This window comes from Canis lupus, chromosome X, assembly GCF_048164855.1.
Source record: "Canis lupus baileyi chromosome X, mCanLup2.hap1, whole genome shotgun sequence".
Lineage (NCBI taxonomy): Eukaryota > Metazoa > Chordata > Mammalia > Carnivora > Canidae > Canis > Canis lupus.
The window spans coordinates 109,345,658-109,372,823 of record NC_132876.1 but is presented as its reverse complement, the minus strand read 5'-3'; the positions used below and the strand labels follow the sequence as shown (position 1 = coordinate 109,372,823).

The 27,166-nt window shown below is 41.4% G+C and overlaps 1 protein-coding gene across 11 annotated transcripts in view; it reads right to left on the bottom strand.

Moving 5' to 3' along the window:
* The window catches only part of SH3KBP1 (SH3 domain containing kinase binding protein 1), a 339,164-nt gene that overhangs the window by 262,686 nt on the left and 49,312 nt on the right, over positions 1-27,166 (bottom strand). For 8 of the 11 annotated variants that reach the window (XM_072817106.1, XM_072817103.1, XM_072817105.1 and 5 more), the window contains one exon: positions 19,637-19,794. In XM_072817106.1, coding sequence (XP_072673207.1) covers positions 19,637-19,794 — 158 coding nt within the window. The remainder of the gene's footprint in view (positions 1-19,636; positions 19,795-27,166) is intronic. The other 3 variants (XM_072817109.1, XM_072817113.1, XM_072817110.1) reach the window with 1 other exon arrangement.

The following is a 27,166-nucleotide window of genomic DNA, read 5'->3' as shown; positions in this document are numbered from 1 at the left end:
TCTTCAGTTCTCATCAGGTTTTCCATGCACTGATGGGAGGGCACGTGTGTATAACTATGCAATTTGATCCAGTGTGTAGATCTGTGGAACCACCATCACAATCAAGATACAGAGCTGTCCCATTTCCAAAGAACTCCCTTGAGCTGCTCTTTTATAGTTTTACCAGTCCTCCCTCAACCCTGCTCACTGTCCCTCGGCAACATGCGATCTGTTCTCCAACTCCATAGTTTTGCCATTTTGAGAACACGACATAAATGGAGTCATACAGTATATAACATTGAGATTGGCTTTCCTCACAAAGCACAATGCCCTTGGGATCCATCCAAGGTGTTGCCTGTACTCATGCCTTTTTATTGCTGAGTAGTATTCCACTGTATGGATGGAAGAGCATGTTTAACCATCCACCCACTGAAGGATATTCGGGTTGTTTCCAATTTGGGCCTATTTCAAATAAAGCTGCTATGAATGCTCCTCTACAGGTTTTTGTGTGGACATAAAATTTTAGCTCTCTAAGAGGAATGTTCAAGAGTACAATTGCTGGGTCATATGACAAGTGCATAGTTTTATAAGAAACTGTCAAACTGTGTTCTTATGAACACAGTGGCTGAACCGTTTTACATTCCCACGACAATACACGAGAGAGCCAGTTTCTCTAATCCCTGCCAGCATTGGTATTATCACTATTTTTAAAAATTTTAGCCCCATTCCAATGCCCATTTTAAGATACGTGGTACTATCTTATTGTGGTTTTGATCTGCATTTCTGTAATGGCTCCTGGTGCTGAACAGCTCTTCGTATGCTTATTTTCCATCTGTCTATCCTCTTTGGTGAAATGTCTGTTCATGCCTTTTACCCATTTTTAGTTGGATTTTTTGGCTTCTTGCATTCGGACAGTTCTTTATACATTCTAAATACAAGTCTTTTGTTGGACAGGTGGTTAGCAAAGAGTTTCTTCCAATCTGTAACCTATCTTTTCATCTTATTCACAGGATTTTTCAAGGAGCAAAAGTTTTTAATTCTGAGGAAATTCAATTCATCGATTTTTTTCTTAATGTTCTCTTGGTCATGATATCTAAGAACTCTTCACCTAGGCCAAGGTCCTAAAGATTTTCTCCTGTTTAATTCTAAAACTTTTATAGTTATATTTTTACACTTAAATCCCTGATCCATTTTGAGATAAATTGTTTTATAAGGTGTAAGATTGAGGTTAAGGTTCCCTTTTTTTGGCCTGTGGATATTCAATTGTTCCAGCTGAAGGCTTTACTTCCTCCACTGAATCACTTGTGCCTTTTTGTCAAAAATCAGTAGGGCATATTTGTGTGTGAGACTGTTTCTGGGTTCTCTATTCTGTGTCACTGGCCTATGTGTCTATCTCTGCACCAATACCACACTGCCTTGATTACTAGAACTATTATGCTAAGCTATAAAATAATCCTAGAGTCCTTCTACTTTGTTCCTCTTTTTCAAAATTGTTTGAACTATTCTAGATCCTTTGATTTTTCCATATACATTTTAAAACAAGCAAGGCTACAAAAAAAAGAAAAACTTTCCTGGGATTTTGATAGGAATTATTTTACCGATAGATTAATTTGGGGAGAACTAACATCTTTACCTTGTTGACTCTTCCAATTCATGAACACAGTATAACCTCATTACTTATTTAGATCTTCTTCAAATACTTTCATCAACATTTTGTAGTCTCAGCACATATATCCTATGTGTGTTTTGCTAGGTTTATACCTAAGTAGCTCAATTCTTTTAGGAGTGATTGTAAATGGGATTGTGCTTTTAATTTAGGTTTCCATATGTTCATTTCTAGGATATAGAAAAATTAATTTTTGTGTGTTCATCTTCTATGCTGTGACCTTGCTGAATTCACTTATTAGTTCCAGGAGCTATTTTGTAGATTCTTGGGATGTTCTACATAGAGAATCATGCCACCTGCAAACAGAGACAGTTTTATTCTTCCTTTCCGATTCCTATGCCTTTTATTTCTTTTCTCAGCATTGTGCTGGTTAGGACTTCCAGTACTGTGATGAGAGCAGACATCTTCACCTTGTTCCCATTCTCAGGAAGAAAGCATTCAGTCTTTCACCATTTAGTATAATACTGATATAGGTTTTTTGTAGATGCTATTTATCAAGCTGGGGAAATTCCTCTCCATTCCTACTTTGCTGAGAGTTTTCTTTATCATGAATGGATGTTGAATTTTGCCGCATATGTTTTTTCTGCATCAGTTGATATGATTATGTGATTTTTTTTTCTCCCACAGCTTGTTGGTACAGTGGATTACATTAACTGATTTTCAAACACTGAATCTGCCATCCATATCTGGAATGAATCCCTTTTGGTCATGGTACATAGTTCATGTTGCTGGATTTGTTTTGCTAATACTTTTTTGTGGATTTTTGTATCTATGCTCTTGAGGGACATTGGTCCATAGTTATTTTTATACTATTAGTCTGGTTTTGGTACCAATGTAACACTGCCCTCATAAAATGAATTAAGAGGCATTCCCTCCTCTTCTATTTTCTTGAAAAGATTATGTAGAATTGGTGATAATTCTTTAAATGTTTGGTGGAAACCTCCAGTGAAACCCTCTAGGCTTGGAGATTTCTTTTAAATTATGAATTCAATTTCTTTAATAGTTACAGGACTATTGAGATTATCCTTCTATTTTATCTTGAGTGAGTTTTGGTAGTTTGTGGTTGTTCAAAGAATTCACCCATTTCATCTAAATTGTCAAATGTATGTGTATAGACTGGTTTGTAATATTCTCTTAGGTTCCTTTTAGTTACTGCAAGATCTGTAGTGATAGCCTCTGTTTTATCCCTACCTTTGCAATTTATGTCTTCTTTTTTATCTTTGTCAGTCTTCCAATAGGTTTATCCATTTTATTGCTTTTCAAAGAGTTTTTTCACTGATCTTCTCTACTGTTTATCTGTTTATAACTTCAATGATTCCAGCTCTTCATTACTTCCTTTCTTCTGCTTGCCTTTTTTTTTCTTTTCTTTTCCTTTCTAATTTCTTGAAGTGGGAACCTAGGTTATTGATTTGAGAACTTTCTTCCATTCTTTTTCAAAAAGATTTATTTGTTTGTTTATTTGAGAGAGAGAGAGAGAGAGAGCATGTGCGTGCACAAGTGGGGGAGAGAGGCAGAGGGAGAGGGAGGAACAGACTCCTTGCTGAGCAGGGAGCCTGACTCGGGGCTCAATTCCAGGACCCTGAGATCATGACCTGAGCTGAAGGTACACACTTAACCAACTGAACCACCAGGCACCCAGAACTTTCCTCCATTCTGATGTGAACGTTTAGTTCTATAGATTTTCCTCTCACCACTGCTTTAGCTGTGTCCCACAAATTGTAATATGTTGTGTTTTCATCACCCATTCAGTTTGGTATGTTTTTTAAATTTCCCTTGAGACTTTCTCTTTGACCCATGGATTATTCAGAAGTGTGTTGATTTCTAAGTGTTCAGAGATTTTCTTGTTATCCTTATGTTATGTGACTGATTTCTAGTTTGATTACATCATAGTCAAACAACATACTCTGTATTATTTCCATTCCTTCAAATATATTGAGGTTAGTGTTATGACCCAGGGTATAGTCTAACTTGGTGACTATTTCATGGGTATTGCTGAGGATGTGTTTTATGCTGTTTCGGGGTGGAGTGTTCTATAAATGTCAATTAGAACTGCTTGGTTGCTGATGTTATTCAGTTCTTCTATATCCTCACTGATGATCTATTTAGTAGTTCTTTCAAATGCTAAAGCTCCTAACTAAAAAAAAAATAAATAAAGCTCCTAACTATAATTGTGGATGTATCTGTCTTTCAGTTCTATCAGTTTTTCTTCATGTATTTTGCAGCTCTGTTGTTTAGTACATACATATTAGGATTGCTGTTTTATTATTGGAATGACAATGTTATCATTTGTCTCACAATTTTCTTTGTTCTTTAGTCTACTTTATCTGATATTATAAATAGCTACTCCTGCTTTTTAAAAAATTACTGTTTTAATGGTATGTCTTTTGTCACACTTTTACTTTTAATACACCTATATCAATTTGTTTGAAGTGAGTATCTTGTAGACAGCACATAGCTGAGTCACATTGTTTTATGCATTCTGTTATCTCTGTCTTTCAATTGGTATATTTAGGCCATTTACACTTAAAGTAATTACTTAAAGTAATTAGTACTTTAATTACTTAAAGTAATCATTGATATGTCAGGATTTAAGTTTGCCTTTGTGTTATTTATTTTCTCCTTATTTTCTATTTATCATTCTTCTTTTTCCTTTTTCTTGCCTTCCTTGTGAATTACTTGTACATTTCTTTTTTTTAAACTAAGTATTTATTTTTTTAAGAGATTTTATTTATTTATTCATTAGAGACAGAGAGAGAGAGAGAGAGAGAGGCAGAGACACAGGCAGAGGGAGAAGCAGGCTCCATGCAGGCTCCATGGGACTCAATCCTGTGTTTGAGGTCTCCAGGATCACACCCTGGGCTGAAGGTGGTGCTAAACCACTGAGCCACCTGGGGTGCCCTACTTGTACATTTCTAAAAGTTCCGTTTTGATTTATCCAGGGTCTCCAGGATCACACCCTTGGCTGAAGGTGGTGCTAAACCACTGAGCCACCTGGGCTGCCCTACTTGTACATTTCTAAAAGTTCCATTTTGATTTATCCAAATACTCCAGTCTTTATGAGTATGTCATTGAACAATTTTCTAATGATTTTTAATATTTTATTACTTATTAAAATATACATACATAACTTATCACAGCCAGTGGTATCATTGTTTTCCCATTTGAAGTGACATATAGAAACCTCACTTCCAAGATGCCTGGGTGGCTCAGTGGTTGAGCATCTGCCTTCGGCTCAGGGCATGATCCCGGTCCTGGGATTGAGTCCTGCATCAGGCTCCTTGCGAGGAGCCTGTTTCTCCCTCTGCCTGTGTCTCTGCTCTCTCTTTGTGTCTCTCCTGAATAAATAAATAAATAAAATCTTAAGAAAAAAAACCTTACTTCCATTGAGGTCCCTTTATACCCTCCCCACTTTTTTTTTCATTTTTCTTTTTTGATACCTTTTTTATACCCTACCCACTTTTTAAATACAATTTTCTCATATATTATCTTTACACATATTGAACACATCAAATGATATTATAACATACACTTCAACCATCAAACATAATTTTAAAAGCTACTGAGGATAAAGACAATCTATTATACATACCCCTATTTTTACCCATCCACTGTTTATTTTCCCCCCTTTTCTGGAGTTCCAAGCTTCCCTCCATTAGCATTTCCTTTTCTGTTGAGAAAAGTTTCTTTAGCCATTATTTAAGAGTAGGCCTGGTATTAACAAATTCTCTTTGTTTTCTTTCATCTGAGAATATTTTTATTTTCTCCTTATCCCTGAAGAATATTTTCACTAGATACAGAATTCAGAGTTGACTGTTCTTTTCTTTCAGCACTCGAAAATGCTGTGCACTTCCTTCTGGACTCCATGATTTTATTTGAGAAATCCATTGTCATTCAAATCATTCTGCTCCTATAGGTAACATGCTGTTTCTCACTGTTTTTTCTTTGTCTTTAGCTTTCAGAGGTTTGATTATGATGTATCTTGGCATAGATTTCCTTGGTTTTATCCTGTTTGGGTTTTGCTTAGCTTCTTGATCCTGGAAGTTTGTCCCTTTTACCCTGTTTAGGGAGTTTTCAGCCATTAATTCCTTGAATACTTTTTATTTCCACACTTTTTTCTTCTCCTTCTGGGACTCCAATGACAAAAATGTTAGACCTTATGTTATTGTAACATAGGTCTCTGAGGCTCTGTTCATTTGTTTTTCCAGACTATTTTCTTTTCTTTTTTTTTAAAGATTTTATTTATTTATTCATGAGAGACAGAGAGAGAGAGAGGCAGAGACACAGGCAGAGGGAGAAGCAGGCTCCATGCAGGTGCCTGATGTAGGACTCGATCCCAAACCCTGGGATCACGCCCTGAGTCAAAGGCAGACACTCAACCGCTGAGCCATCCAGGCATCCCTCCAGACTATTTTCTATGTGTTGTTCAGACTGGGTAAATTTTATTGATGTTTCCAACTTCACTGATTCTTTCCTCTGTCATCTCTAATCTATTATTAAGCTAACCAGTAAACTTTTTAATATGGCAGTTTTATTTTTTGTTTCTATAATTTCCATGTTTCAAATATTTCCAACTTATTTGCTGAGATATTTTTTTCATTTTTCATTTTTCTTCAAGAGTGTCATTGTTCATTAAGGCATTTTTTATGATGGCTGCTTTAAAATCTTTGTCAGATAATTTCAACATCTGAATCTTCCTGGTGTTGGTATCCATTGACTGCCTTTTCATTTAAGTTGTGGTTTTCCTGGGTCTTGATACAACAAGTGGCTTTTTATTGTATCCTGGGCATTGGGGGTACTATATTATAAAGCTGCAGATCCTATTTAGATCAAGCATGCAGGTCCTGGGCTACTATTGTGGGCCATAATGCTAATAATAGTTTAGTTTCCGGGGCCCTTCCACTGTTATTCAGGTCTTTTCATTTGAGTTACCTAGAAGTCACTCTGAAAACTGGGTGATATTCCACACTGTAGTTGCTATTCTCAAACTTTCTGGCATATTAATTCTAGTCATATTCATGTATGAGTCGGTCAGGAGTTTGCCTAGGACTTCCTACACGGGTCTAATGAATTCCTTTCTCCAGCTCCCTCCTCTCCAAGATCTTCTCCACTTTAGTAGGGAAGGTGATGGGGGGGCACTTATTACTGCTGAGCTGGGGTAGGGTGAACAGAAGTCTAGACTCCCAACATGGTCTCCAGTGACAACATGCCAGTGAATGAAAGGACAGCTGCAATGGTCACCTGGTGCCACCAGGCAGGATACAAAATTCCAGATTCCCTACTCAGTCTCCAATGACAACCTACCAGTAGGGAAGAAGAGCACTGCCACAGGCCATTTGCTATCTTTATTTTAAGCCACACACTTAATGGTTTAAAACAACACCCATTCATTATCTCACAGTTCTACAGGTCAGAAGTCCAGGCAGGCTCCAACTGGATTTTCTGCTCAGCATCCCACAAGGCTGATATCAAGATGTCAACCAAGCTGGACTCTTATCTAGAGTCTTGAAAGAATAATCCACTTTCAAACTCACTCAAGTTGTTGGCAGAATCCAATTCCTTGCAGCAGGAGGTCTGAGATCTCTGTTTCCTTGCTGGCTGCCAGCCAAGGTCTACTCTCTGCTCCAGTAAAGTCATCTGTAATCCTTCTCATGTAACCTCTCCATCTTCAAAGAAGCAAGTCCTCCTCAAGCTCTGAATTTCTAGGACTTCTTCTGCCAGTAGGCAGAGAAAGTTCTTTGCTTTTAAGGGCTTATGTGGTAAGATTAGGCCCACCAGGATGCCTCCCTTTTTAAAAGTCAACTGTGCCATCTAACATAACAGTATTACTGGACAGCACATCACATTCACAGGCCCCAGGTATTTGGGTGTGAAATCGTGGAGACCAATCCTAGAAATTCTGCCTACCTCACTACCACTGCATAGAGGGCAGAATGGAGTTCATTATTTAATCTAGAGTTTCTACAAGTAGAATGTATTAACTCTAATAGACTCGAACTGAGCAATATGTTTACATATTGCTATGTCATTTGTATATTTGTGGTAAGCATTTATTTTTATAATTTCCAGGAGGATTATGTTTTCATAGATACACATATGTATATATGTATACATAAACATATATCCAAAAGCTACTTTAGCAGTAACATTATAATACTTTTAAATGTAGAACTATAGGTCACAGGCTACCAACCCATGTGGCTTGAAAAAAAAATATTAGATTAAAAAGGATGGGGACACCTGGGTGGCTCAGAGGTTCAGCACCTGCCTTCGGCTCAGAGTGTGATCCCGGAGTCCTGGGATGGAGTTCCGCGTCAGGCTCCCTGCATGGAGCCCACTTCTCCCTCTGCCTGAGTCTCTGCTTCTCTGTGTGTCTCTCATGAATAAATAAATAAAATCTTAAAAAAAGGATGATGCTTACTATCGGTGCCATTGTATAAAAAAAGAGTGCCCACGCTTTATCAAGCAGCAAAATCACCTGAACTTTAAAAATATTCTAAGGCCCCTCTCCAAGTCCTTTCCCCACTCCAAAATTCTGACAATAGAGTTCATCTGGAGCACGGCCAATTAGAGACCCACTGGCAAGGAGCCCCTGTGGGACCCTACATGTCACAAGTGTAAATACCCAGTAATGATCACAGCAATATCCTAGATGGTTTAGATTATGATCTGCTAGGAAGCTGGGGGTTGAAACACATGATTTCAAAGTCCTTTTCTAAGCTCAGATTCAATAATCCGGTCATTAAGAAAATAGGACTCAATTATGCATAATCACCAAGATCAACTGGGTCAGGGGACTACTCTCCCTGAGTCACAAGACACCCCCCCACTTCTTCCTGCATTGCAATAGTGACGAAGTCTGAGGAATCTGCTAAATGGTGTGGGCTCTCACTGGTGACACACTTGCCCTCAATTACTCCAGATCCTTCTTGGAGTAACATTTCTCACAATAGCATTTAACGGGTTCTAGACGTTAGGATTTTGTTTTCTAAAAGAAAACTATGAAATAAAGAAAAAAACTATGTATTTAAATTTTAAAGAATAATTTGAGCAGGAATTGGTTGCTTTCAAGGACCCTAAGGATGGGGAACAATTGGGCAGTCAAACATCTGGATTATTAGCCACTGATAGAAAAGACAAACTGCTTCTGAAAAGCATATCATGAACAATACAAAATAACAAGTTTCCTTCCTAATTAATAAAATGAAATATTTTCCCAAATTGCCTTGCTTTCACACTTTGGGGGTTTTGGTGTTGTTTTTTTCTTTTTAAGATTTTATTTACTTATTTGAGAGAGAGAGAGAGAGAGAGACAGCATGAGTGGGAGGGGCAGAAGGAGAAGGAGAGAAAGAATCTCAAGCAGACTCCATGCTAAGCGTAGAGCCCAACATGGGGCGCAATCCCAGGATCCTGAGATCATGACCTGAGCTAAAACCAAGAGTTGGATGCTTAACTGACTGTGCTACCCAGGTGCCCCTGCTATCACAATTCGTAGGAAAAACAGCACAAGCCCAAAAATCCAGGCAGCAGTTGCTCTTTTGAATTGAAATAGCTGATTTCTGAAGACGATCCTTTAAAAGTCAAAAAATAAAACAAGTAGATTCTGAATATAAAATAGTAACCTGGAAATCTCTACTTTATGCCACTTATGGAAGTAAATTTTGATTCTTTCTTAAATCAAGAAGAGCAAAATATTGTGAGCTTTATCTCAGAGTGGTGCAAATATGCAAAATACTGAGTGGACACTTGGGGAAGGCATAATGCAGCGGACAACAACAGCAAGGGGCTTACTCCTATCAGGGCAATGCGGACATGTAGATAATGCTGTGGGCTTGAGCTCAGGTTCTAGAGCCAAGCTGCCCAATGTGCCAATGCACTTTCTGCCCTACCCTAGCTTGTGTGACTGTGCATGTTTTTTAACCTTAAGATGCCCATGCCTCAGTTACCTCTTCTGAAAAATAGGGGTGATAAAAAAGAACAGTACCTATGCCATAGAGTGTCATAAGGATTTAGTGATAAAACATGTGAAGGGCTTAGCCTTCTTCCTCCCTGGCACACAGTAAGTGCTCAGTAAATGTCCTTGTACACAGTCGGACACTGGCAGTTTATACACACAGGGCGAGGCAGCCAGTAAGCCTGGAAGAGAATGTAGCCAATATTATTCGATAAAGTAACACAGCAATCAGGGCCACAAGATAACCAACCGTAGGTTCATTTAACACATTCTAACAGAGTTGCCTGATGAACCCAGTCAAAACCCTCCCAAGTGGTATCTAACTCAGGACCATCTTTGTAGAACAATGTCTAACACATACTGTCTGGGGTACAGAATGACCAAAGGCCAGGTCACAGGAGCTAAAACTGTCACCCTATGGAAGAAGTCATACGTCTGACAATATATTATTCCATTTAATGTGTCTCATTTGGGTTTATAGCCTCCAGTGCCTAGCATGGAACAGACACCAGTAAATGCTCCCTCCACAAGGACAGGAGTCCCTACACAGCCAAACCTATGACAACTATCAACTAATATTCGATAAAGGAGGAAAGACTATCCATTGGAAGAAAGACAGTCTCTTCAGTAAATGGTGCTGGGAAAATTGGACATCCACATGCAGAAGAATGAAACTAGACCACTCTCTTTCACCATACACAAAGATAAACTCAAAATGGATGAAAGATCTAAATGTGAGACAAGATTCCATCAAAATCCTAGAGGAGAACACAGGCAACACCCTTTTTGAACTCGGCCACAGTAACTTCTTGCAAGATACATCCACGGAGGCAAAAGAAACAAAAGCAAAAATGAAGTATTGGGACTTCATCAAGATAAGAAGCTTTTGCACAGCAAAGGATACAGTCAACAAAACTAAAAGACAACCTACAGAATGGGAGAAGATATTTGCAAATGATGTATCAGATAAAGGGCTAGTTTCCAAGATCTATAAAGAACTTATTAAAATCAACACCAAAGAAACAATCCAATCATGAAATGGGCAAAAGACATGAACAGAAATCTCACAGAGGAAGACATAGACATGGCCAACATGCATATGAGAAAATGCTCTGCATCACTTGCCATCAGGGAAATACAAATCAAAACCACAATGAGATACCACCTCACACCAGTGAGAATGGGGCAAATTAACAAGGCAGGAAACAACAAATGTTGGAGAGGATGCGGAGAAAAGGGAACCCTCTTACACTGTTGGTGGGAATGTGAACTGGTGCAGCCACTCTGGAAAACTGTGTGGAGGTTCCTCAAACAGTTAAAAATATACCTGCCCTACGACCCAGCAATTGCACTGTTGGGGATTTACCCCAAAGATACAGATGCAATGAAACGCCGGGACACCTGCACCCCGATGTTTATAGCAGCAATGGCCACGATAGCCAAACTGTGGAAGGAGCCTCGGTGTCCATCGAAAGATGAGTGGATAAAGAAGATGTGGTCTATGTATACAATGGAATATTACTCAGCTATTAGAAATGACAAATACCCACCATTTGCTTCAAAGTGGATGGAACTGGAGGGTATTATGCTGAGTGAAGTAAGTTAATCGGAGAAGGACAAACATTATATGTTCTCATTCATTTGGGGAATATAAATAATAGTGAAAGGGAATATAAGGGAAGGGAGAAGAAATGTGTGGGAAATATCAGAAAGGGAGACAGAACGTAAAGACTGCTAACTCTGGGAAACAAACTAGGGGTGGTAGAAGGGGAGGAGGGAGGGGGGTGGGAGTGAATGGGTGACGGGCACTGGGGGTTATTCTGTATGTTAGTAAATTGAACACCAATAAAAAATAAATTAAAAAAAAAAAACCTATGACAACTAGGTGTCGTGAGCACATTATCTAATACACCCAGATAATTCCTGCTACCTTTCTCAGAGACACAAATATCTTGAAAATAATATTCCATATCATGCATAAAGTTAATGTCCCTTGGGTTGAAAGTTTTTTTAAAAAGTGAAATTTGGGGCACCTGGGTGGCTCAGTCAGTTGAGCAGCCGGCTCTTGGTTTTGGCTCAGGTCCTGATCTCAGGGTCCTGGGATGGAGCTCCACACAGCAGAGAGTCTGCCTCAGGATTCTCTCTCTCTTCACCTCCAACCCCGGCTTGCACTCGCTCTCTCTCAAATAAATAAATCTTTTTTTAAAAAATTTGATGAGCGAGATCCACTCTGGGGTCTCTGAATATATAACAGTAACTTGGAAATATCTACTCTACACCATTTGTTGAAGTACATTTGTGATTCTTTAAAAAAAAAATTGTGATTCTTTTTAAAATAAAGAATAGCCCATCGCACCAAGGGGCACCCACAGCCAACAGCATCCACCCGAGCAGCAGAGACAGCCCAGCCCGAGGGGTGGGCACGGTGCCCCCCAAACACAACACCCTCTGCTCCTTCTTCCTGAGGAGCAGCGTCACATCATCCGCCTCCTCCGGCTATGATGAACAAGTGCCTCTGCCCAGGAACAGCAGAAGGAATGACGAGGAAGGAACCACATCTTACCTGCCCAGACCAGAATAAGGAATAGAAACCCTGTCTTTGACAATTCTCCGGGACACGAGGTCTTCAAGCAGAGAGTGTGGCAGGAGTGGCAGTCTCCTTGACAGGGCCCATGGGCCAGAAAGCAGTTCAAACTACACGGTCACCAGGTCCATAAAACCGACGTGTGTTCCCTTAATACAGGAAGCTTGATTCAGTGTTGCACTGAACTGACTCGCCACACTACCTCTTCGAAGTATGTCCCATTGCAAGGGTTCTCTCCTCTGTAGCAGGACAATCAGATCCACATGAGACTGTAAGTGAAGCCCCCCCACCCACACACACACACCTGTCACCTTCCGTTATATGTCTGTATTTTCAGAGAGAATGTCTTTCTCTTGTTTATCCAGCACACTTCTGTTGCCATTAATCCCCCAGAGACTACGTCTCTGACTTACTAGTATACACGGCACAGCTCTGACAGTCAAGAAATACATAATGACCTCTTACTTACTCACAGACCTGTTCTATCAACAGCTTCCATGATCTCATCAAGAATTCCACCTTGTCAGTTGAGAATTAAGGTGCCTACAAGGTGAAAGCTACCCGAACTGAGGCCTAAAGTTACAAGTACTGCGAAACCAGTGGACGAGGATCCACTCGATGCTTAACGTAACCTCTGACAGTAATGAGGGGGCCACATTCTGCTATTGAAAATGGAAAGACTGGCGTGACTCAGAAACAAATGAGCTTGGCAACATTAGAAGAAATGATGCAAGAGTATTTATTTCGAGAGCGATGGATGTGTTCCCATATTATTTAATGAAATTAGAGAGCCAACAAAGTTTGAATAATCAAGGCATTAGACAAGCAGTGTGAACAAGGAGCCCCAATGTGTCAGGTCATCTGTTCTGGAGAGTATGGGGCTCAAGGGGAATGGGGGGGGGGGCCAAGCTACCAGCACAGGCAGAGGAACAGGGGAAAGTATCCTGGTTATCCAGCCGAGTCCCCGGACCCCCAGTACCCCTTGAGCACACAGCACACATAAGTAGACCTGAGAAGCACAGACAGCTCTAGTGAGAGGACTGTGCTCTTTGTCCGGATTTGAAAAGGACACAGGGGACAGAACTCAAATTTTCTTCTGTGACAGAACTAAAATCTGAGGGCGAAGACTATCATAGGAAAAGGGTAAACATATATGTACCTCCTTTCAGTGGTGTGTTCCTCTCATGCAGATAGAACTTAAAGTCCAGTAACTTGAAGTAGAAATTTAGAGTCCTGGGAAAGCTCCAACACAGGCCTAGGCTTACAGAAAGGATAGTTTGCATAAGAACTTTTTTTTTCTTAACTACCATCCCCCTACTTTTCAAACTGGACATTTGATGAGGATTTGGGATCTTAATGGGTTTGATGGCAGGGAAGATGGAAAGGGTACATTGCTAATATTTTGTCTAATAAGAAAGAAAACAACAACTAAATGCTGTAAGAAGACAAGCCGCTAGGGCTCAAACACATGTGTTCACACCACAATTCAGAAATACCCAGGAGGACTCCCACGGGCTTAATGGATGGCCACCTACCGACACAAAAGGTGTATTAACAAGAAAATGTCAAACTTGAGAAAGCAAGTTTCCTTTTATTTCACACCCAGCTAAAAGAAATGGAAGATGAAACTATCACTAAAATGCTAACATTTATTTTTTCCAAATAAGCACATCATGATGCTGGGTTAGCAGTTATTTCTTTCACCCCACCAAAAAAAAGCAAGAAATAATTTCCATCCTGTCCTGTATCTTTTATATAACCTTGGCAGCCTGAGATACATTTCTATTATGAGGCTACCTGATAGCGTAATAGGGCATGTTTTAAAACTTCTATCAGCTCATGCTAGTAAAACCTTGTACTTCTATATTGTGCCACAATTAAAATCAGCACTAATGCCAAAAAAAAAAAAAAATCCTCAGCAAAGTGACTGTTCTCTCAGAATGGTACAAATATGCAAAATCCTGACCTTTCACCTCACTGAGTACAAAACAATGGTATTCTTCAACCACTTTACACAAATACAAAACAGGCTCTGGATATGCCAAAGAGAGATCTAAAATGCCTAGCAAATGAAGACTTAGGCAATGGGAAACCAAGCTGAAAATTGTTATACTCAGCATTAAACATGCAAGCTGCAAGTAAACACACCTCAGCCTTCTGCGATGGGCCTGCAGCGTGCAAAGTGTACATTTCCCTAACACATGTACAAATAGGCAGAGAGAATGGCTCACTTCCTCACAGACAGTGTCAGATCAATTTCAAAACCAACAAGCATATTCTTTTAACCCCTACCGCAGCTTCCTGCTTTCCACATGTCTATTTGTGTACAACAAAATGTTGAGGGCCTGGGTCCTGCTGTGCTTCACCAAAGGTCCCCTCCCAAAGCAGTCAGCTACATGCCCATGGGCCCAAACTAAAGTTTCAAGGTTTTTTCTTTTTCAAATTCCTCTGGCTGGCCATTAAAAAATGTGTATCTGTGGATACATGTCAAGAGAACCCAGAAAAAAATGTGGCTTAGAAATCCTTTGCTGGACTAAAACACCCTACTGTCTGGATCTGGGGCTAAGGTTCTGAAAGAAAGACCCTGGTAATTAAATCCAACATGGGGAAGATGGACTTCTATGAAAAAGCCCATATCTGCCTTTAATAGGTGGCTATGTTTCTGTTCTATGTGGCAGTTTCAGATCCCAGAAGGGTAGCTGTTTGGGTTTGTTTGTTTTTTTTTTATAAATGACTTTGAGGATTTCATCTTAGTACCTCCTACTATCACACCCCAAATTATGGTCTATTGTGGTCTATTGTCCATTTTAACATCCAAAACTTAAAAATTAGGCGACAAAGGATGATGGTGTGATCTTTTAATGTCATGCTGATATATTTTCTATAAGCCCCACCCCCAGCAGGATCATCTGATTCTCTCTGGAAATGTAACTTAACTAATACTTTATTAGGACATTTTACAGCCCTATAAAAGTCAGGGGATAACATATAGAAAAATGATAAGGTGGGCTCCTTTCTTTTTTCCTTTTCTGGTAGAGATGATAGCCCCAGAGGTTAAGACTGTATTGTTCTCTAAAACACAAACCTGTTTTGAACGTAACATAGCAATCTTATTTGAACATCCCTTTCTCTGCTGACTTTTTCATTTGTTCTTCATATCCTCACTGAATCCATTTTGTGATTCTGCTAGTTCTTTCATTAAATGAGTCCTGTAAACTTTGACACAATAGAACTTTCTCTATTTGCATGTTTTTAACAACTTAAGAATTAGTCTTTGATACTTCTTGGGTCCAACAATCAAATGTCTCTGGGAGAGTGACTTCTGGGCCTTGGGACTCCTCAGCAGTCATACTAATAGGGCAGTTACAAGAAGATAACCAGATTCAGGGTGATTAGCTCAGCGGGCTAGTGTGGCACAAAGAAGCCTCCAGCACAAGCATGATACCACCTACCCATCCAAAGAAGCCACAGCTTGAAACGGAAAAAAAAGTATATACATCTGAAAGTGAGTAAGTAGCAATGCCACTCCCATGAGTAAATACAGAAGAGAAACAAGGCCTAGGTCTATAAGAAGACTTATACAAGAATGTTCAGAGCGTTTATTCATAAAATATCCAAACTGGAAATAACCCGAATGTCTGTCAACAGGAGAACAGATAAACAAATTCTGGCATATTCATAAAATGGGATACTATACAGCAAGAACAAAGTACTGACATATGTAATAACATTTTAATTGTGCAAAAGGAGCCATACATAAAAGAACACATACCTTATGATTCCATTTATATGAAATTCAAATACAAGCAAGCCTCATCTATAATGATAGATTACCTATGGGAAAGGGTATGACTGGGAAAAGGCATGATGGCACCTACTGGTGGGAGAGAAATAGGATTGATCTGGATGACGGTTACAGAGGTGCATACTTACATAAAGAAAATCATCAAGACATACAGTTCTAACTTCAGCATTTTGCTCTATGTAAATTTCACCTAGAAGTGAATAAATTTTTTAAAAAGGAGACAGCAAGAGAGAGAGAAATGGATTCTAAAAAAGGAGGTAGGGGAAAGAAAGGAAAGGGGTATTTTAAAGGATTATGGATTCTTCTTCCACGTGTACAGTAAATAAATAAGAACTAAGTCAAGAAAAGAAAAAGGAGGATAAACCCAAAAGGCCATGACTGTACCCTACTTGGGTACATTTATGCCTGCCAACAAATCTCAGCTCGAGAGCTGGCAAAGCCCAGGCACCTTCCTAACAAGGGGGTGATTGGAATGGCTGGTATTTTTCTTTCGAGAAACTGTAACAATACAGAGTTGAGGGTGGATACTGAATCCCAACGTGTTGGGGGACCATGCTCCATAGGGACACCGATGAATCTGATAAATGAATCAAGAAAATGCTTAAGGTAAGCTCTCTGACGGTGCTAAGACTGGCACAGAAGCACACAAATAAACAATGGGATTCCACAAGACTACCCAATTCAATCCAGGGACAAATTATTCTTAGGCTAAATAAAGCATATGTGAACCCACTCTCAAAACTGCAAACTTATGCCAATATGATTGTTATTACCTAAAGATGTATTTTCAGCTTCTAGAACCCTCTACGGCAGTTCACGTTATTGTTAAACTCCACTGCATCCACCTACTAGATTTTCAATAATAGGCCTAAAACATTCCCAGTGGGTGAAGACTTGAAAATAGACTCAGCCATCTGAAAGAATAGAAGTTCCTTTTTCTGCCAAATGTGACAGCCACAAGTGGTGCAGCCCCAGCCGTTCCTGCCACATCCTTTCTGGCTCCATTGGAACAAGCACCTCCCGAGAGTGTGACTTTCCACACTGGAAGTGCTCTAGCCGAGGTGAGAGGACAAGTGATTAGGCCCTCGGGCCAGGGGAGAGGGTGACATGGGACAGCGGCACACGCTGTAGGTGGCCAGCCACGTGCTGAGTCCTGCCTCCTCTAATCCTCAGAGTGGCCAGATGAGGTAGTTGGGCTCCAAAAAGCAAACAGATGGCACACCCGAATTAGGTAATCTGAGGCGGGACAAAGTGGGTGAGTTACGGCAGAGGCAGGAGGTGGGGCTAGAAACAGGGGATGGAGACAAAGGAGTATGGAGGCAGGGGACTTAGGAGCAGCCACCGGCTGGCAGAGGGACAAGGCTGGCAGAGGGACAATCCGAGGAGGCCCAGAGCCAGCAGGATAATCCCCGACCTGGCTGGCTGGCCTCCCTCCCTCCCCATGCCATCTCCCGCCAGCACTCCCCTTGAGCCAAAGCCCATGAAGCCAGAGGGCAGGAGCCTGCTGGGGTGGCCCCAGGCCCAGCAGGTGGAGAAGGGTGGAGAAATGCCCCTGTGGCCCCAGGTTCAGTGAGGAGTTCCTGCTCCCCAGCGCTCCCTGAGCAAGGAGGATAGGCTCTTCCCGTTCTCTGCCTCCCCATCCTGGTGCCCCCAGCCCCCACAAATGCTTATGTGGCTGCCCAGCCTTAAGCCCTGAGCAAAGTCCAACTCAGAAGTTCTTGGAGTCTATGGATTTGTGGTTTGGGATGAGGGGCACTGAGCCTATAGGACATCGAAATAAGGCTTTCAAAATTGGCCTCCCCTCAAAACTGGTGTCAACATCGTTGTCACTTCTTCCCAGGGATGTCCTCCCTCCTCTCAAGTCCTCCCTTCCTTCCCAGAGTCTTCCTTTCCCTTTCCTACAGTCTTCACCTCCTTCCCAGAATCCTCCTCTCTCTTTCCCACAGTCCTCACCTCCTTCCAAGGGTCCTCTTCTCTCTTTCCCAGATCTTCCTTTCTCTTTCCCATGGTCCTCCTCTCTCATTCCTTTCTCCTCCATCTTCACACAAAACTTTGCCCCTTTTATCTGGAAAGATCCTCCTTCCACACCACAATTGGGTCAATTTCAAGGACGGTCCTTGTCCTCAGACTGGGAGTTTTGTTTGGAAGGGCCAAATATTTCACCCCCATTTACACATCAATACAGTAGAGTCAGTCTGTGGTAGCCCAGATATAATGCGTTCCTACTCTTAAAAGGAGAGAGAGCTGCTAGGTTCAACTGTAGTCCAAGAAAAAAAAAAGTCTGTACTCCCACAACTCCTTACAGAAAGCAAGTTTGTCAGCATGTTACCCACAAAACTTCCCCCAGCCTTCAGCACAACAAAAACAATTGAACAAAAGAAATGTTAGCAGGATCACTGAGGCAAGATCCTGAGGAAAGACTGAGCCGAGATCCTCTCTGTTCTAGACTGGGGGGCAGGGTACAGGTAGAGGACCCAGGGGCTGGATACTGTTTTTCATCATCAATCCCTTTTCACAAAACCCTCCCACGTAGCCCTCAAGGCTCTCTGACCAGGGCACCTGCTTCTCTCAGCGCAGCATTGCTGGCACCACCTGCTCCCCACAGCCGCACGTCTGCGGCATGGTCCGCTACCCGCTGAGACGACAGTAGAGGCCCTGGGGACCTCTGCACACAGCCCTTCCTACTGAGAACAATCCAGTCCTCCCCAGCATTAGATAGAAAGTTTATGGTACAAAAAATGTGTAGATCTACTTGGCATTTCCCACAGGGAACAGCCTCAAGGTGACCTGCCCTTTTTTTCACCCCATTCCAACTATTATGTACAACTGTGCAGTATGTTATTTCTTAACATGAATGAGCTACATTTTTGTAATTAAACCCCTAGATGACTTCTGCAAAGGGCATAATATTCAAAACTTTACTGAAAAAGTAGATTTTATTCAATGCTTCATGGCCATAAAGGGGAAAAGAAAATAATATAGTTCCTATCAAAAAAGCAGTATCAATACAAAGGTCGAAAACATAGCATAATCAGAATTTTACATTTAGTTTGATGGCTACTTGACTGAAATAGTCAAAACTACTTTCACCTCATTCTGAATGGAATGGAAAAGAATAAAGTTCTTTTAAAACATCAAAGCCAGTGAACAAGTACATAAACAAACATCGTTTAATAATTTAATAAAATATAAATAAATAAAATATAAATATATTTTTTCAGCATTTTCTAAGTGACTTAGTTTATTTTTATTTTTTTAGATTTTATTTATTTATTCATGAGAGACACAGAGAGAGGCAGAGACTTAGGCAGAGGGGGAAGCAGGCTCCTTGCAGGGAGCCAATGTGGGACTCGATCCCAGGACCCCAGGATCACAACCTGAGTTAAAGGCAGATGCTCAACCACTGAGCCACCCAGATGCCCCCAGTGACACAGTTTAAAAAGAGAACATTCTGGGCCTTAAGAAAGTGAGTTCAAAATGGGTCTCTAGATATCTAGCACAAGGCTCTATGTGCTCTTCTTGACAGTACACAAGAGGTCAAACCATCAACGCATCCCCTAAGAGAGCCCAGGAAATTCCTCAAGTGCCCCCACAGCTTTGGTCAAGAGAACCCACATGGGCGACAGGAAAAGGGTTTCACGTTGTACTCACTCTTACAAAGTTGTCAGGGAACAAACCTCTTCTGCCGTTGATCTGTCCCTCCCACCAGCCTCCATCCTCCTTCCTGATGTTGGTGATGATCTCACCCACGCTGATAGTCAGCTCATCGTCGTGCTGGGCCTGGTAGTCAAACTCCACTATGGCCTCCACTGGAAGGAAGAGGGACAGAAACAAGAGCACTTTAGATCGAATGTTGCAGAAGTCTGAGGCCCAGCATCCCTGGAAGAGCAGCCATCATATTAAAGGAAGGTCCCCTCTACCAATACCTCAAATAACAGGGCCCCCACACAGCAACCTGATTTGGTTAACCTGAGGCCTGTTGCACAGAAACCACAAAGCACAGGTCCGTGGTCAGGCCAAGTGGCCCACAGGCCTCAGGCCAGCAGGAGCTTTGGAGGGGAAATCACACAGTGACAGCAGGCCAACAACATCTGCACTCCCAGAGGGAGGGCAGCGTCATTTCCCCAAGCACAGAGAAGGCAAGTAACAGACACAAGTTGGGTACGTCAGTGTCCCCACCCTTGCCCAGATGAACTGTGCGATGTTAACTTCCCTGGGCCTCAGGCATGCAAAATGTGGGTGATAATAACTCCCGCTCCACAGACTGATGCCCCTCTCAGCCACAACATGCGTAAAGACAGCTGACACTGAGGGCCCTGCTGGCCAAAGCGATGTCTCAGCTGCTTACATCTGTGGGCACAACTGCCTTCTCAACAGAGGGCTTCTTGGGCAGCAACACTCCCTTTTTTTTAAGACTTTATTTGAGAGAGAGAGAGAGAAAGTTGAGTGCACAAACAGCGGGGAAGGGCAGAGGGAGAGGGAATCTCCAGAAGACTCCCTACATGGAGGGCTTGATCCCAGAACCCTGGGATCAGGACCTGAGCCAAAGGCAGACACTTAACTGACCGAGCCACCCAGGCGTCCCTCAGGCAGCAATACCATTTTAAAGTGTTCTCCCAATCTGGGGTGATTTTTTTATACGTGATCATAGGTGGAAGCAACAGATGACACATATGGGTCTCCTTGTTGACAAAGTACAGATGCAAGTTAGCAGAGCTAAGCGATCCTGAGCAAGCACGTTAATTTATCCATATATGGATTACACAATTCATCTACACCTTGGTCTCGCTTCACACCCACTTCAACCAATAAACTTCCTGTCCTTTTCCCACTATATTCCCAGGTCAATATGAATGAATGAATGGCAAATGAATCAATACAAGGGTAGCAAAAATTAGGTGAAACCTCAAGTGGTGAATTAGCAATTTGGGGATTATAGAAATGGAATAGGAAACATTTTAAATGAACTCTACAGGAAGCACACATACAAAAATGAACTAAAAATGGATCACAGACCTAAGAGCTAAAACTATAAAATTTTCAGAAGAAAGCACAGGATAGAACCTTAGTAATCTTGGGTTTGGCGAAGATTTCTTTAGTAGGAGACCAAAAAAAAAACACAAAATGACTTTTGAAATTTCAGTCCACTGGGGTAGGTTTCCAGAAAAGAGATTGGTAGGTAAGTGGGCTCCCTGTCAAATGGGTTTGCATATTCATTAGAGATGAATTCCCAAAGTGCTTCAGGATCATCTGGCCATCCAGACTGGCATGCTCCCCCCGTCCGTTCAAGTCAGCTAACACAGACAGTTCATAAGCAACCCAAAGTGAAATTTCCTTGCCTGAATCATTTCTTCATTTCAAAATTAGCTGGCTGACTGCTGTCATGAATGTGCCCAGGATGAAGTTGAGTTGTAAACCCTTCTCATCACTTACTTATTTTTTAAAAAATATTTTATTTATTTATTCATAGAGACACAGAGAGAGAGAGAGAGGCAGAGAGAGAAGCAGGCTCCATGCAGGAAGCCTGACTCGATCCCGGGACTCCAGGATCAGGCCCTGGGCTGAAGGCAGTGCTAAACCACTGAGCCACCGGGCTGCCCCCCACCCCTTCTCATCACTTATAAACAAAAAGAAGGCACATAAGAACAGAAACAACGTGGCCTCTTCAGATTTTTCGTGATTCCTGATGAGTACAAAGGCAGAAACACTCCTATCTTCTTGTATTATGTTCTGCTCCCCAGCAGTTAAAATGAGCCATCATGACGATCAAAACCAGGTCCATTAAAAAATAACTTTCTTTAAATGATCTAGACAGGGATCTAATTGAAGCTCTGCTATTGGAAAATTATGTGCAATCTGCCTCTATTCATTGGAGAGTTTCTTTCCAAGGGTTATTTGCCTCATCTCTGATCTTTAGTGAAATTTTATGTATAATTGTTACGTATTTATTCCACCTCGGGAACAGAAAACACCTGTTTAGTGTTGCACTTTAGGCCAGTGTGTTTTATTAATGCAACTGTGACACAAAGTCTCCTTTACCTTTTCAAAATGTTATGGCTTTAAATTATGATTTATTTTGATTGTGGAATAAATACATGAATGGAAAAAAAAAAACATTGTTCCTGTGCCTGACATTTTCCTGCATTATCTCATTTAATCCTCACAATATTATGATGTTCTTCTTCCCAATTAAAGAACCTGAAGCTCAGCAAAACAGTTAAGATCATTTTCTGAGCCAGCACTCTCCAAAGTGTGATGGACTCACTTCAGGGATAAGTTGATATCATGAAAAAAAACTAGAACATCAATTCATTTTATTTTAATTTTAAAAAGATAAAAAATTCAACTTCTCTAATATTCTATTTGCAGAATGACACTGGTTCCTTCACCCAGCCTCTAGGTCCGGCAATCAAGGGTGCTCTAAGGACAGGAAGCAGCCTGAGGGACAGTGGTCCTCCTCGGTAAGAATGGTGGCTAGAGCCAGAGCCAGCTTTCAGCTCTGTAATGCCTCCTGATAGAGCCTCTTTGTGGCTATTACCCCTCACTAAATGGATGAAAGGCTTGGAAAGATTTGTGTTAAGAAAGTAGGGGTTGTTGGGGCAGCCTGGGTGGCTCAGCGGTTTAGTGCCACCTTCAGCCCAGGGCATGATCCTGGAGACCCGGGATCGAGTCCCACATCGGGCTCCCTGCATGGAGCCTGCTTCTCCCTCTGCCTGTGTCTCTGCCTCTCTCTCTCTCTCTGTCTCTCGTGAATAAATAAATAAAATCTTTAACATAAAAGAAAAAAAAAAGTAGGGGTTGTAGACAATACTCAACATGTGACCAAGGAAACAAGGAAATGGCGGAGCTACCACTTACAGCTTCTGGTGTGAGCTCTTGGCCAGCTACATTGGGAGGGGAACACAAGGACAGGCCAACCAGGTCTTCCAGAAAGACGACCAAAACCTAAATTATCAAGACAATTTATAATACAGGGTGTTTTCCACCATTGATATAGGTGTATATAACCTAATTGAACTACTGGGATTGCAAGATATTTAAAAGAATGCACCTGAGCCATGAAGACAAATGCCTTCACTTTCTACCAATGTCTGAAGTCATATAATACTCAATCTTATATGTTCCTAAAGTGTGAGGACACTTAGTGGACTGGAGTGTCCACTAAACCTAATAACAAATGTTTAGAAGCTTCTTTTGGGTTTTCTCAGTCAACTACTACAGTAATATATGCATATAATCTATACCTAAATATATACATGGAAATACTCAATTACTTTTATAAAAATAGGTATTTTTTTAATCAAGAAAGGTTTGGGACACTGACCTAGGCTCCCCAAAGCTGATCCCATTAGCACTTGGAAATAAAAGCTCACAGTCTGTCTGATGGGAACAGGAAATCATGGGTGAGTGGCATCAGGGGCAAAGCAGCACATGAGACCTGTCTGGGGGAGAGGGAGCACAGGAAGGCTACAAAGGAGGAATCTAGTCAAAAGTCTAACTAGACACTGAACTTGAATCCTGTGTACTTTGGGGAGCTCAGAACCCCATCAACTTCCAGAACACAGCCTTGCTGCTTCTTTCCTAAAGAGCAAGTCTCACTTTCTCTGTTCTCTAAGTGGGCCTTACCAAAAATGAAGCTGGAAAAGTACAGAGGAATCTGCTTTAATATGGTTTTTGAGAAGTTAACAGCTGCTGTCTGCTGCCACAAACTTATGAGAAACGCACCCTGGTTTTGCTTCAGCCTCCCTCTTTTGATGGGCCTGAGAACACACCTTAATTGACGCTTACTGTAAGTAAGGCTGAGGATTAAGAAGTGGGGGCTCAGGGATAAATAAAGCATAACTACATAATTTTTTAGTCTTTCCAATATCCTATTGACCTGGTCTTTCCAGATTTACACTTGTTTTATCTCTTAGACACTAGGTCATCACATACGTCTGCCTTCTGGTGCCAGCTGGACTCTGACTGCCTCGTATCACCTTCCTGGCTCCTCCAGCCCCCAGTCTTCCCTGGGCCTCAAGGCAATTCCATGTGGTGGTAGCTGCACATGTGTCTCATGGTCCCAGTGAGCCTCTAATGCCTTCTGGGTGCAGATAACCCTTAGCTCTTAGTTCTGTTCTCTCTCTCTCCTATGAGCATCCATGACATGTAGTAGGTGCTCATTAAAAGCCATGATTAAACCAGCTGCTCAGCTTGCATTGTCTAATGGCAGGTAGTTCTCTGCCCAATCAAGATGGTACCAAAATGCCAAGTGTCAATCACATTTTTGCAAATTGAGTCAGATTCTTCAGTGCACTAAGGGAGCTTGCTATTTAAAGAATCCTGTGGTTAATGCTTTTGTAACATGAATAATCACTTCCTGCTTTACCTTTCCTGTCAAGATGAATTTTTATATATCAAGTTGCTCTAAGAGGAGGAAAACTATGTATGGTATTCTTAAGAGCTCATAAACCATGAGGCTGTGTCTCTCCTATCCCCTTGAAAGGCTAAGTCCATTGTTGTCTGCAAGCCTTTGAAAGGTTCTGGATTTTGGCTGTCCACTATAGTATCACCTGCCATGTTTGGCTCTTGAGTACCTGAAATGTCGACAGTCTGAATTGAGATGTGCCATAAAATACAAAGCAGATGCCAAAGACTTATTGAGAGAAAAAGAACATAAAATATCTCATATATTGCGATTGATTGCACATTGAAATTATTTTAGACATGCTAGGTTAAATAAATATATCATTAAAACTAATTTTGCTTGTTTCTTTTTACCTTATGGATGTGGCTACTATGACATTTAAAATTACATATGCAACCTGGTATTATACTTTCACTGGACAGAGCTAATTTAGGATAATACGTGGCAGACAGGTAATCAAGACCTCACATTTCATAAACACAGTCAATATATTCACAAGAGGGGATCCCTGGGTGGCTCAGCAGTTTGGCACCTGCCTTCGGCCCAGGGCATGGTCCTGGAGTCCCGGGATTGAGTCCTGCATCGGGCTCCCTGCATGGAGCCTGCTTCTCCCTCTGCCTGTGTCTCTGCCTCTCTCTCTCTCTCTCTCTCTCTCTCATGAATGAATGAATGAATAAATAAATAAAAATCTTAAAAAATATATTCACAAAAGCCCACGAGAAAGTCTGCATCCCCGAAACCCATTTCCTTGGCTTTGGGAAGCTGCAGAAATGATAAAACATTACCTAAGGTTTTTTTTTAATGGTACCCTTTGGGAAACTACCTGTGGGCATGAGCACAAAATTAAAATACCAAGCTAAATAAAATATATCGGAGGTATAATTAGGGCAACAGTAAACAAAATCCCATATTTAAAGACACCATAAATTACAAAACTTAAGAACGTCTCCCCGTCAGAAAACTACCACCTTCCAGCTGCCTGCTGCGCCAAAAGCCAGCCTCCACACGTTGGCTGCATCTAGCGCTGCTGCAAAAGGCGAAGCCACGGTTAAGCCATGTGTACAAACAGGCAGAGCCAGGAGATAAGAGGTCTGCTTGAACACACAAAACATGTCAACCACCCAGATCTCTGCCTTCAAACTTGCTGGAATGGGTCCTCCCCCAAAACATGAAATGGGTGCTTTTTAACTGTCAGTTGGCTAAGCCAGCTGCCAAGCACCTTCTCACAGCAAACTTCTCACGGTGGCATTTCAGAGGCCCCGCTCTGTGACCCAGCCCCTCCCCACTTCTGTACCAAACTTCCTGTCTCCTGGCACTTACCATGCCAAAAGCTCACGCTGGCTCAGCCCAATGGAGCTTGCAGTCTGACTGCAAGTCTGACTTTATCTTTTGCAGGATTCTACCTCCCTCGCCTAGCATAGCATCCAGCTCACAAATGCCCGAATAAGCCAGAGCATAGAGGAGAAGAAAAGTTTCCCGATTAATTTCCTTTGTGTGTACACACACACACACACACACACACGATGCCACAAACCCCTCAGCAGTTTAAGCATGAAGAATTTCAGATGGGGGTGCCTGTGTGGCTCAGTCAGCTGAGCATTCAACTCTTGACTTTGGCTCAGGTCATGATCTCGAGGTTGTGAAGTTGAGTCCTACATCAGGGCTCCACACTCAGTAGGGGGTCTGCCAGAGATTTTTCTCTCCCTCTCCCTCTGCCCCTCCCTCTGCTCTCTCTCTCAAATAAATAAATCTTTTTTAAATTAAAAAATAGTTTCAGGGGTGCCTGGGTGGCTCAGCCAGCTAATCAATCATGTACCTTTGGCTCTGGACATGATCCAGGAGTCCTGGGATCAAGCTCCGAGTCAGGCTCCCTACTCAGCGGGGCACATCTGCTTCTCGCTCTCCCTCTGTCCCTCTCCCTGCTCCTGCTCTCTCTCTGTCTCTCTGTCTCAAGTAAATAAATAAAATCTTTAAAAATTAATAAACTAATAAATTAATAAATTAATTAAAAGAATTTCAGATGTATACACAGCCAAGAAAATCAACAAAAAGGCAACTTACTGAATGGGAGAAAATATTTGCAAATCATATATCTAATAAGGGGTTAATATCTAAGATATATAAATAATTCATACAACTCAATAGCAAAACAAAACAAACAAAAACCACACACACACAATCTAATTTTTAAAAACGGGCAGAGGATCCGAATCGACATTTCTCCAAAGAAGACATCCAGATGGCCAATAGGTACATGAAAAGGTGCTCAACATCACTCATCATCAGGGAAATGCAAATCAAAACCACAAGGAGATATCACCTCACACCTGTGAGAACGGCTGGCATCAAAAAGACCAGAAATAACAAGAGTTGGTGAGGAAATGGAGGAAAAGGAACCCTTGTGCACCATGGATGGGAATGGTGCAGCTGCTATAGAAAGCAGTACAAAGGTTCCTCCGAAATTAAAAGTAGGACTACCACATGATCCAGCGATCCCACTCCTGGGTATTTACGTAAAGAAAATGAAAACACTCATGTGAAAAGAGATCTGCACCCCTATGTTCGCTACAGCATTATTTACAAGAGCCATGACATGGAAACTGCCCAAGTGTCCATCAATAGATGAACTGATAAAGAGGATGTGGCACATACATAATGGCATAGTACTGAGCCATAAAAAAGAATGGAATCTTTCCATTTGCAGCAACATGGATGGGCCTCGAGGGCATTATGCTAAGTGAAAGAAAGAGAAAGACAAAGAAAGATAATTATTG